This window comes from Diabrotica virgifera, chromosome 5 (assembly GCF_917563875.1).
Source record: "Diabrotica virgifera virgifera chromosome 5, PGI_DIABVI_V3a".
NCBI lineage: Eukaryota > Metazoa > Arthropoda > Insecta > Coleoptera > Chrysomelidae > Diabrotica > Diabrotica virgifera.
The window spans coordinates 4,468,917-4,482,021 of NC_065447.1; the positions used below are offsets into that span (position 1 = coordinate 4,468,917).

The window sequence follows — 13,105 nt, forward strand, 5'->3', positions numbered from 1 at the left end:
ACGGAAATCTAAACACAATCATTTCTTTACTGTGTGAATGACGTTAGCTTTGTATGTTTTAAATATTAATTGCCAAAATATAATTATTTACAAAAATCCACAAGGAAAAAAGTTTTCCTGTAGTTGGCTGTATACCATGTGATACAAAAACAATAAATGCTGTATAAAAGGTATATTTAAAAAAACCCTCAAAAGGGCCACATCAATTCACATAACTAGTTTTCGACTGGTTTACCAGTCATCATCAGTGCTTACGTGCAATGTACATGTTAGCCACCAAAATGCTATTTTACAAAAATATGTGGGTCAAAGCCCATTTCAAGTAGTCCGTTAAGGAAACATAAGTATAAAAAGCTACCTTAAGCCTTGATGTTTAAAATATAATTTAATTTGCCCTAGGTAACATCTGAAATTTGGGTGTGACTTGTTCACATGTTGGAAGTTTGACGGCAAGTGAAATTGAAAATGATCATTTTCAATTTCACTTGCCGTCAAACTTCCAACATGTGAACAAGTCACACCCAAATTTCAGATGTTACCTAGGGCAAATTAAATTATATTTTAAACATCAAGGCTTAAGGTAGCTTTTTATACTTGTTTCCTTAACGGACTACTTGAAATGGGCTTTGACCCACATATTTTTGTAAAATAGCATTTTGGTGGCTAACATGTACATTGCACGTAAGCACTGATGATGACTGGTAAACCAGTCGAAAACTAGTTATGTGAATTGATGTGGCCCTTTTGAGGGTTTTTTTAAATATACCTTTTATACAGCATTTATTGTTTTTTTTTTATAATTATTTACCTTAAAATTTCAAAGCTCAATATAAAATTAGTTGTGAAAACAACTGTTTGTGTAATATAAAGAAACTTCAAAACGCAAAAATTCGACAAAAAACCGCAAAAAATTCAACTGACTGGCAGCCACAAAAGTAAACAAAGCAGAAACGTCAAACAAATTGTGCTTAAAATATGAAAACATACCGAATCGTCTTTTTCTGTACCTATCTCTTTTCAATGCACTGAGTCTAGGATGGTTCATAAAAATAACATCGCTCTTTACTTAATAACAAACGGCAGCTGGTTTGTCATGAGTTTCATGCGTGGAAGAGAATGATGCTAGATAAAAAGTATGTATGTGTTTTATCTCGCCAGGTATTAATTACGCACGGGTAAAGACTCGCGGGCTCAACTGTACACATACATGTCACTTTTCGATTTTAATTTGACCCTACTCTACAAAAATATACATTACAAAATAATTTTTTGTGGCCAAACAAATTCAGGTCTGTTTTTCAGGATTTTTGCTAGTATGTGTTCTTAAATGTCTTTTCAGATTACTTGTTTGGTTAAATTTATTAAATCGGCGAATGAGCCTTGAAGGGCCCGTAGTCATACAACTCCAAAGAAAAAAAAATTGCTTAAAACAAACCTCACACTTGTGAGCTTTTTCTCCATTGTGCACTACCAAATGTTTTTTTAAACAATCTGCTTGACTAAATTGCCTAAAACAATATTCACACTTTTAAGGTTTTTCTCCAGTGTGTTTTTTTCAAATTACTTGAATCACTGAACTGTTTTAAACAAATTTCACACTTGTGAGCTTTTTCTCACTCCAAGTACAAAGAGAAAAGAACAGAAGTTAAACAGATGGTTAAAAATAACAAGGACAAAATGTGGGTAGAATTTGGAAATAAATTAACAACACTATTCGGTGAAAACCGAATTGCCAATTGTATACCATTGTATTAAAAAGGAGATAGCAAAGAATCCTCAAACTATAGAGAAATAACACTTGGAAGCACAGTAGGAAAACTTTATGCTAGTATACTAGAAAGAGGCTAATAGAAAAACTAGAAAACACCTTTGATGAGAGCCAAAGTGGTTTCAGAAAAGAAAGGGGGACAAACGATCAGATTTTCATTGTTATGTTCGTGTAAAACTCCCTTAACCATGAATGTAAGTAAGTTGGTATTACTGTCAGCTGAATGACAGCTGTGATATACTTAATACTTGGATAGTAAAATGAAACCATGTGCATAATTCTTTAAAATAAAGTATTTTACACCGAGTATTACTTCATTACAAATACTTACGTCCTTTAAGTACAAAGGACTTGACATTCATAATGAGGCAATTAGTAAAAAAATCTCAAACAGAAAAAGATCCCCCCTACAAATACATATGTATTACAAAATCAATTTTTGCCAAACAAATTCAGGTCTGAAAGGGTTAAAACAAATCTCGCACTTTTAAGGTTTTTCACTAGTATGTGTTCTTAAATGTCTTTTCAAACTATTTGTTTGGTTAAATTGCTTAGAACAAACCTCACACTTGTGAGCTTTTTCCCCAGTATGCACTATCAAATGTTTTTTTAAGTTATTTACTACACTAAATTGCTTATCACAAATTTCACACTTGTGAGGTTTTTTTCCAGTATGCAGTCTTAAGACATGTATTTTTAAATTACCTGCTTCACTAAATTCCTTAAAACAAATCTCACACTTGTGAGGTTTTTCCCCGGTGTGCACTCTCAAATGTTGTTTTAACGTACCTAATTCACCAAATTGCCTAAAACAAATTTCACACTTGTGAGGTTTTTCTCCAGTGTGTGTTCTTAGGTGTTTTTTGAAATCACCAGCAGTACGGGACTGTTTTGAACAAATTTCACACTTGTAAGGTTTTTCTCCAGTGTGAACTGTAATGTGACCAGCCAATTGACCTTTTCGAGCAAACCGCTTTGAACAAATGTCACACTGATAAGGTTTCTCCCCAGTGTGCAGTAATAAATGTACTTTCAAATTATGTGCTGTAATGAATTGCTTAGAACAAATTTCACACTTGTTAAGTACTTCTCCGGTGTGAACTGTCATGTGAGCAGTTAAATGAACTTTTTTAGCAAACTGTTTTGAACAAACTTCACACTGATAAGGCGTTTCTCCAGTGTGTATCCTTAAATGAGCTTTTAAAGAACCTGCTTGTCTAAATTGCTTAAAACAAAATTCACACTTGTGAGGTTTTTCACCCGTATGCACTCTCGAGTGTTTTTGTAAAGTACCGTATTCACGGAATTGCTTAAAACAAATTTCGCACTTATAAGGTTTTTCGCCTGTATGCACTCTTAAATGTGCTTTTAAAGTGCTTGATAGCTTAAATTGCTTAAAACAAATTTCACATTTGTGAGGTTTTTCCGCAGTGTGCACTCTCAAATGTGATTTCAAAGTACTTGTTGTACTAAATTGTTTAAAACAAATTTCACACTTGTGAGGTTTTTCCCCAGTGTGCATTCTCATATGGGATGTCAAGTTACCTTTCATATAAAATTGTTTAAAACAAATCTCACACTTGTGAGGTTTTTCCCCAGTGTGCACTCTCAAATGTTGTTTTAAAATACCTGCTCTACTAAACTGTTTAAAACAAATTTCACACTTGTGAAGTTCTTCTCCAGTGTGAACTGTCATGTGGAAAGTTAATTGATATTTTTGAGCAAACCGATCTAAACAAATTTCACACTTATGAGGTTTTTCTCCCGTATGCACTCTTAAGTGTTTTTTTAAAGTACTTGGGTCACTAAATTGCTTAAAACAAAACTCACACTTGTAAGGTTTTTCTCCTGTGTGCACTCTCAAATGTAATTTTAAAGTACTTACTTCACCAAATTGCTTATCACAAATTTCACACTTGTGAGGTTTTTCTCCAGTGTGCACTTTCAAATGTGTTTTCAAATTACTTACTTGACTAAATTGCTTATCACAAATATCACACTTGTGAGGTTTTTCTCCAGTGTGTACTCTTAAATGTATTTTCAAATGACTTAATTCACTAAATTGCTTGAAACAAATTTCACACTTGTGAGGTTTTTCTCTACTTGTCTCTTCTAAATGTGTTTTCAAATGTGATTTCAAATGAAATGATGTTTTAAATTGTTTTAAACAAATCTTACACTTGTGAGGTTTTTCTTCAGTATGCACACTTGAATGTGTTCGTAAATTACATGATGTACTAAATTGCTTGAAACAAATCCGACACTTATGAGGTTTTTCTCCAGTATGTACTCTTAAATGTGTTTTTAAACTATATGCTTCACTAAATTGCTTAAAACAAATCTCGCACTTGTGAGGTTTTTCTCCACTGTGCTTTCTCAAATGCATTTTCAAATTACCTGCTACGCTAAATTGCTTAAAACAAATTTCACACTTAAATGGTTTTTCTCCCGTATGCACTCTTAAATGCAGTTTCAACTGATATGGTGAATTAAACTGCTTAAAACAAATTTCACACTTGTAACGTTTGTTTCCGGTGTGATCTGCAATGTGAGAAGCTAATCCATCTTTTCGAGAAAACCGACTTAAACAAATTGCACACTGATAAGATTTTTCTCCAGTGTGTATTAGCAAATGTCTTTTTAAACCAACTGCTTGACTAAATTGCTTAAAACAAATTTCACACTTGTGTGGTTTTTGTCCAGTATGTACTCTCGAATGTGTTGTCAAAGCACTTGGACAAATAAACTGTTTTGAACAAATTTCACATTTATAACGTCTTTTTCCACGCAAAACTTTCTTCTTTTTATTTAATGTTTTTCCTTCAGCATGTTGATTCATAGAATTTTCTTCGTTAGATGAATCTGGAGTATTTGTCTCTGTAACGGCCATCTTGTTCTCTTGGAGATGATCTAAAAATTAAACTGACTATAATATAAATATTTGAGGGCAAGGGAAAATTAATTTAAAATAAAGGTTATTTGAAAAGTTATTTCAGAAAAGGGAAGAATCTATGGAATTCTTCAGCAGCAAATTTGATACTCGCACAGTGGAAAATCAAAATGCATTACGGGAATTGTGAGATATGAAAAAAGAAAATATCCAATTAAAAACCAAAATTAGCCAGCTAGAAAAAGAATCTGTGAACTAGAAATCTAAGAATTTTCCTGTAACTAAGTCTTCATGTCTAAGTCCTTTAATGCTATTGTCAATGAGAGTAATGTGAAAAAATTTTGGTCCTATGTCAACTCACACTATCCAGCTATTCAGAATAGCAGCAAGCAAAGTTAGGATAGCCATGCTGATCGCCAACATCCGGAACGGATAGGCACCTTAATAAGAAGAAAGTCAACTCACAATGAAAATCTAATGATTTACCATCTGAAATGTTTTACAATGAGGTGAGTTGCCAACTGGGGCCTGATCTTCCAAATCTATTTGCAGATTATTTTAAAACTGTTTACTCAACAAAAGTTTGTCAGGCGGTTGTTGAATCTTTATCCTTTAATGTTATCAGCATAAATAATCTTCATATCAGTATTTCAACAATTTATGAAGAGATTTGTAATCTAAAAACCAACAAGAGTCCAGGGCCAGATGGAATACCCCCCATTATTCTAAAAGCATGTAGTTTCATACTTTCTCGTTCTCTCTATATAATATTCAACTCTTCTTTAAAGTCTGGTTATTTTCCAGAGTTTTGGAAGACTAGATTTTGTCCTCCATATACAAATCAGGGAATAGAGCTGATGTGTAGAATTATAGGCCAGTTTGCAATTTACAGTGCCGGCAAAAAAGATCTTGATCACCAATTAAATTAAAAAGATCTTACAAGTAATCACTAATTTTTTTTTTAATTTTTAATTTTTTTAATTTTTTATTTTTTTAATTTTTTATTTTTTTAATTTTTTATTTTTTATAAATTTTATTTTTTTATTTGAAGACAATTTGCATGCGTTCTGTCTGCTCTTGGAGGGGAGGGTAGGGGAGGGGGATAGCGTACTTGCGACGGCAATTATCTGTAGTTTACAGACCGCTTGGCTTATTTAGGGTATTCTGCGCGTTTGCACTGTAAACAGTTGGCTTTGTGCGGGTAGTCAGTGTTAAACTTTTTCTCATTTACCGCGTAAAGTTTAAGATCGTTAAATTCTAAATTGAACTGACAAATATGGGTCGAAAGAAACTCACAAAAGAGAAGGTTCGTGCTTTAACGTTACTGGAGAAAGGAGACTCTATAATTACCGTAGCACGTGATATTGGTGCTTCAATGGGGGCTATTTATCAACTCAAACGTTCGGCTGCAACGTTTCAGTTGATAAATAGCCCCTCTTGAAGCACCAATATCACGTGCTACGGTAATTACAGAGTCTCCTTTCTCCATTAATGTTAAAGCACGAACCTTCTTCTCTTTTGTGAGTTTCTTTCGACCTATATTTGTCAGTTCCATTTGTAATTTGACGATCTCAAACTTTATGCGGTAAATGAAAACAAGTTTAAAACTGACTACCCGCACAAAGCCAACTGTTTACAGTGCAAACGCGCAGAATACCCTAAATAAGCCAAGCGGTCCGTAAACTACAGATAATTGCCGTAGCAAGTACGATCTCCTCCCTCTCCTACCCTCCCCACCAAGCGCAGACAGAACGCATGCAAATTGTCTTCAAATTTGGTGATTTATTTGGCAATGTAAAGATTTTTTTGCCGGCACTGTAAATGTAATTCCAAAACTATTTGAAAAAATTGTAACAAAATATCTTACATCAGTGTTAGCATCAACAATAATACCAATATAATAGATTAAAAACTCGGCACGGAAAATATGAGGCACATCTGCACAAATTAGGAATAGTTAATTCATCAGTCTGTTTTTGTGATGTTTCGATTAGAGATTTGAACCATATTTTCTTGGAATGCAAAATTAACGAGAGCTATATAAATCAATTATATTACAATTTACGACAAACACAAGTTCATTTATAGAAACAAATATAGTCATGTAAGTGAAATACGTATAAATATAACAAAACTAATAAATTGAGGTAAAAATAAAATAAAAATCTGTGGCTAACGGACCCGCATCCAAGCCATTTTTTCACACACACACAACAATAATACCCCAGCAGTATGGATTTCTAAATGGAAGGTCTACTGTTGTTCTGAAGCTATTTCCTTGTGGCATTTTTATGAATAACTATTTAAATGGGAAATAAGCCACAATTAAATTGAAAAAATTATTTTATTAACGTTTCGACGCCCAAATCGGGTGCCGCTTCTTCTTCAGGTGCCATCTCCGCTACGGAGGTTGGCAATCATCATAGCTATTTTAATTTTTGAGGCAGTAGCTCTAAATAGTTGTTTCGAGCTGCATCCAAACCACTCTCTCAGGTTCTTCAACCATGAAATTCGTCTTCTTCCGATGCTTCTTCTGCCATCTATCTTTCCCTGCATTATGAGTCGTAGGATACCATACTTCTCGTCCCGCATCACATGTCCGAGATACTGTAGCTTCTTTTCTTTAATTGTAAGTTCAACTTCCTTTTCTTTACCTATTCTTCTCAGTACTTCATTGTTTGTAACTCTATCTACCCAGGAAACCCTCATAATTTTTCTATAGGTCCACATTTCAAAGGCGTTAAGTCGTCTCATTGTCTCTACATTTAACGTCCATGATTCCACTCCATAGTATAGAACACTGTAGACGTAACATTTTGTTAGGCGTACTTTAAGAGCTAATGTTAAATCTTTGCTACATAGGACCTTTTTCATTTTTATAAAATTAGAACGTGCTTTTTCGATTCTGACTTTTATTTCTGCAGTGTAGTCATTATTTTCTGTTATAAGTGTTCCTAGGTAAGTGTACTTTTTTACTCTTTCGATCTGCTGGCCCTCTACTATCAAGATTTCGTTAGTATTATGGTTGTTTTTACTAATTTTCATAAACTTCGTCTTTTTGATATTGAGAGAGAGTCCGTACTCCCTACTACACCTTACTATTTTACTCATGAGTCTTTGCAGGTCTTGTAAACTATCGGCTATTATTACTGTATCTGCATATCTGATGTTGTTAACTAAGACTCCATTTACTCTTATGCCGACTGTTTCATCTTCCAGAGTTTCTCGCATTACCTCTTCAGAATAAGCGTTAAATAATAGAGGTGATAGTATGCAGCCTTGCCTGACTCCTCTCTTTATTTCCATTTCTTCAGATGTTTCTTTTTCAATTCTTACTATTGCTCGCTGATTGTAATAGAGGTGTGTTATTAGTCTTAAATCTCTTTCATCTAGGTTTTTATTTTTTAGGATTTCCATGAGTCGATCATGTTTTACTTTATCAAACGCCTTATTGTAGTCTATAAAACAGACGTAAAGAGGATGGTTAACATCCAAACATCTCTGTGTCAGCACGTTGAAGGAGAATAATGCCTCTCTGGTACCCATACCATTGCGGAACCCATATTGAGTGTCACTAATATCCAGCTCCAGTTTAGAGTGTATTCTGGCGTGGATAATTTTCAATAGAATTTTCAAGGTATGTGACATTAAGCTTATGGTTCGGTAGTCACTGCATTCTTTTGCATTCACCTTCTTTGGCAAACACACAAAGGCTGATGTCAACATTTCTCTAGGGATGATTCCAGTAGTATAGATAGCGTTGAACAGTTCTACTATTATGTCCAGGTTTTTCTCGTTGACCAACTTTATCAGCTCGCTAGGCAATTCATCTGGACCAGCAGATTTATTGGTTTTCATAGAGTTTATTGCCTGACTAACCTCTGATTTGGTTATCTCTGGGCCTACATCTCCCGTTTGGCTATCTACGGATGTACTAGCTTCTCTCTGGTCATGAAATAGTTCCTCGATATACTCTTTCCATCGTCGTAGTTTTCGTTTTGTCTCCATTATAATATTTCCATTTTTGTCGAGCAATATATTTGAGGTTCTTCTATTTCCTATTCCGGCTAGTTCTTTGACTTTTTTATGTAGGTTGAAGTTGTCATATGTGTTTTGCAGTTCTTCTATTTCTTTACATTTTTCAGAGAAGTAGGTTTCTTTAGCCTCCCTAATTTTTCTTCTTATTTGGTTTTGAAGCTGTTTATAGCGGGTCTTATTAATGGTTTTGTTTTTTCTTCTTTCATTCATCAAGTCTAGAATTTCCTCCGTCATCCATTCTTCTTTCTTACATTTGGTTGTAGTAAGTACTTTCTTACTTGGTTCTAATATAGAGGTTTTGAAGAATTGCCACTGCTGTTCTACGTTGCAATTATTTCCTGGGTTTCTGTCTAGATTTGTGTTGATTTCGTGTTTCAGATTTTCTTTTGTTTCTTCTGACTTTAGTTTCTGTATGTTAAGTTTATTGTTGTTGCGGCTTTTTTGCGTCTTTTTTAGTTGAAGTTGAAACCTAGCAATAAGAAGACTGTGATCAGAGGATACGTCTGCTCCTGGATATGCCTTTAGTGCCTGAATTGAGTTTCGATATCTGTGCTTTATTAGGATGTAGTCAATTTGATTTCTGACAATTTTGTGCTCTTTGTCAGCTGGTGATTTCCATGTATACAGGCGTCGCTTAGGTAATTTAAAGAATGTATTTGCGGCTATAACATTATGCTCCTGGCAAAATTCTATTAGGCGATCTCCTCTGTCGTTTCGTTCGCCAAGCCCATATGATCCTACATTAGGGTAGCATTTTCCTTCGCCAATTTTTGCGTTGAAATCACCCATGATCACTGTTATGTCTCTAGATGCTGTGAGATGTAATGTTTTCTGGAGTTCGCTATAAAAGTTTTCTATTTCTTCTTCATTTTTGTCAGCAGTTGGCGCATAAATCTGGATTAGGTTCATTTTTCCATGGGTTGTCAATAACTGCAACATTATTATTCTTTCGGACATCGGAACGAAGCCTGTTACTGATCTCGTTACTTTTTCGCTGAGGATCATAGCAACTCCATATCTGTGTTGGGTGTCGCTGCTTCCAGAGTAATAGATTCGTCCATTGTCTGTATTGAGTTCGCCAGAGCTGACCCATCTTGTATCGCTTATTCCTAATATATCGATATCTAGTCGCATCATCTCTTGCTGTATATTCTTCAGTTTCCCAGGTTCATACATACTTCTTACATTCCATGTAGCGATTTTGTTGGTGGATTTGTATATATTTAGTGAACAGGGATTTCGCTGACTAACGGCCTGGGAAGCCCTGTCGTTACTGTTGTTTCTTCCCCTGCCGAATCTTGGCATCCGAGAACCATGATTAGTAGGTTGTTGGTTGTCATTTCTGTGAGCCATGACGATTTCTAGGGATACTCCATGAGTCTTTAATGCAGTGGTTTCCCGTTGCCTTCTGCATCCTTATACCGTTGACCATTCTGTAGGGTTCATCCGCCTTCGAGACCGATTTCTCAGTCTCAGGACAAAAGAGTGCCCTGCCACTTACCAACTCATCCGCCCGAAGCCGTTGGTCAGTAAGTGGGGGGATTGCTTATACCGGCAAAATTATACCGGGTGCCGCTGTCAAAATACAAATAGGTCTGGATCCCGCGTATGAAAAAAAAGTTGATTAATAGCAAGCTGAAAATTTGTTAAAAGCTTAAGGATGTCTAGTCGGATAAACTTTGATATATGGGAACACTGGAACAGGGGCAGTTTTAATTGTGGAACATGTTAAAAATTTGGAACGGTCAGACCACGAAAACGGCACATTTATTTTGTCCGACAGAATAGACTTAAACTCTCCGAACCGAGATTAAACTCTCATGCAAAAATCAGACTGCCATTTATAACCTGTCATTTGACATATTCTATATGTTTTACTCATTAAAACGCCCATTTGGTGATAAATAGCAGTCTGATTTTTGCATGAGAGTTTAATCTTTGTTCGGAGAGTTTAAGTCTGTCCTGTCGGACAAAATACATGTGCCGTTTTCGTGGTCTGACCGTTCCAAATTTTTAACCTGTTCCACAATTAAAACTTCCCCTGTTCCAGTGTTCCCATATATCAAAGTTTGTCCGACTAGACACCCTTAAGCTATTAACAAATGTTCAGCTTGCTATTAATCAACTTTTTTTCATACGCGGGATCCAGACCTAAAAATACTACTACAATAAACAAAAATGTTGTTGCTAAGTAAAAAATTCTTCTAATAATTTAATTTAATCTGACTCATTTATTGGCAATTCAGACATATATTATACATTTTAAAGTAGAAGACTTTAAAATTATATTGCCAATATTTATGAGTTGCGTTCCTGGGGCAACTTCACTGAAAGATAGTTCATTCGATTATCTTATTAACTCAAGAATATTTGTCACAAAAAATCATAGCATGTGATCTGTCTTTAAAAAGACAACCAAATTCAACGATGGCAGTAAAATTCTCGCGTTAGAGATTCCATAGTAAATCACCGAGGGAAAACCAGGAAAAAACCTCGTGATACTATCTCGACATCGTAAGTATTTGGTCTTACATTTAATTTACTCTCAAAAAATAATAACAAATTCAACTCGATATGTTATTGACTTACTAAACCTGGTATTTTCTTTCTATTGACTTACTCTTTCAGTATGGGTAACCACATCTTACTGCATTCTACCGAGGAATTTGCGACACAATTGGTTTCCTTTAGCATAATTAGAGCCGCTTCTTTGATTTTTCTCTTTTTACTATCTGATTCTTTCAGGACTATACTTGAATCTCTCCAATGAACTCTGTGTTCATTATCCCATGCGTGTTGACATATTTGAGATCTATCAAATTCTTTATTTTTAATATAAGACTGGTGTTCACTTATTCTAACGTTTAATGGTCTTGATGTTTCACCTAAATGAAATTGTTCGCATTCACAAGGTATTTTATAAATGCAATTCTTTATACTTTCTTGTTCATTGTTAGGTTTAGTTTTAGATAGAATAGATCTCAATGTGTTTGTTGTTTTGAATGTTGTTGAAATGTTGAATTTATTTCCGATTGTTTTAAGTTTCTCGGATAGTCCTTTTATATATGGTATTGATATTTTCCTTGTATTATTTCTTGTGAATGTTGTAGGATCCCGTTCTAAGTTGTTCTGTTCCATTCGATCCAATCTTGACAATTCCTTATTTATAAACGATAAAGGATAATCATTTTTTAATAAGACAGATGTTAACAATGGTTTTTCTTCTAAAAATAAAATTTCGTTAGAACAAGTAATTTTGGCTCTATCATATAAGGATTTAATGATTCCCTTTTTAACGTTGATGTTGTGATTTGACTTGTAATTGAGATATCTGTTGGTGTGTGTTGGTTTTCTATACACTTGAGTCTCATATCCAGTATCCTTCTTTGAGACTAAAACATCGAGGAAAGGTAGGGTGTTATTGTATTCCTTTTCCATTGTAAATTTTATTGTCTCTTCTTGATCGTTTATAATATTCAGGAATGTATCCAACAATTCGGATCTATGAGGCCATATTGAAAACACATCATCTACATATCTCCACCATACATATAAAACATGGTTTTAAATTTTGTTTAGAAATGATATTAGTTTCGAAATCCTCCATAAATATATTAGTCAATAATGGAGATAAAGAGGAGCCCATTGCTAGACCAAAATTTTGTTTATAGAATTTATTATTTAGTTGAAAATAGGTATTATTAGTACATAATGTCAATAACTCCATCATAGCTATAGGAAGGTCTACTGAGCTTAATTTACTAGTTTAAAGTGAGTTTCTGTCAAGTGTCTTGGATGGTGGTGGTGAGGTACACAGTATATACACTGACTTTTCTAAGGAATTTGACAGGGTAAATCATACAATTTTATTGGATAAGCCTGATAGATGTCAAATAGTAGGTCAAATAGAGGTCAAAGGCTTTAAATCTAAGGAGATAAAAGTACGTTCTGGTGTGCCTCAAGGGTCTCATTTGGGACCCTTGTTATTTAACATCTTTATAAATGACATCCATAGTTGCTTTCAATATTCCGAATTTCTATGTTGTGCTGATGACCTAAAATGCTTAAAGGCTGTCTCTTCTACCACTGATTGTATCAACTTGCAGTCAGATTTGTCCAGACTTGTGGACTGGTGTGTGGTGTGAAATAAATTGCATGGATTTAAACCCAAACAAATGCCTCACTATGTATTTCTCTAAGAGGTGTTCCCCCTTGGAATTAACAAAACGAAACTTCATTGATACAATAAACAGAATAAGATCTAATCATGCTATGACTCCTTTGTACAAATATAAAATAGGACTGAATGAAAACCCATATTGTCTATGTGGAGAAGTTGGTGATATGAACCATGTAATCCTAGAATGTTCAAGAAATAAGAAAAGCATTGAATCATTTTTCATAGATAT

At 34.5% G+C, this 13,105-nt stretch overlaps 1 protein-coding gene across 1 annotated transcript in view; it reads right to left on the reverse strand.

Moving 5' to 3' along the window:
• Positions 1–630: 630 nt before the first annotated feature.
• LOC126884915 (zinc finger protein 493-like) overlaps positions 631–13,105 on the reverse strand; it is a 33,489-nt gene continuing 21,014 nt past the window's right edge. The window contains exon 2 of the mRNA XM_050651252.1: positions 631–4,678. Coding sequence (XP_050507209.1) covers positions 2,256–4,678 — 2,423 coding nt within the window. The 3' untranslated portion in view covers positions 631–2,255. The remainder of the gene's footprint in view (positions 4,679–13,105) is intronic.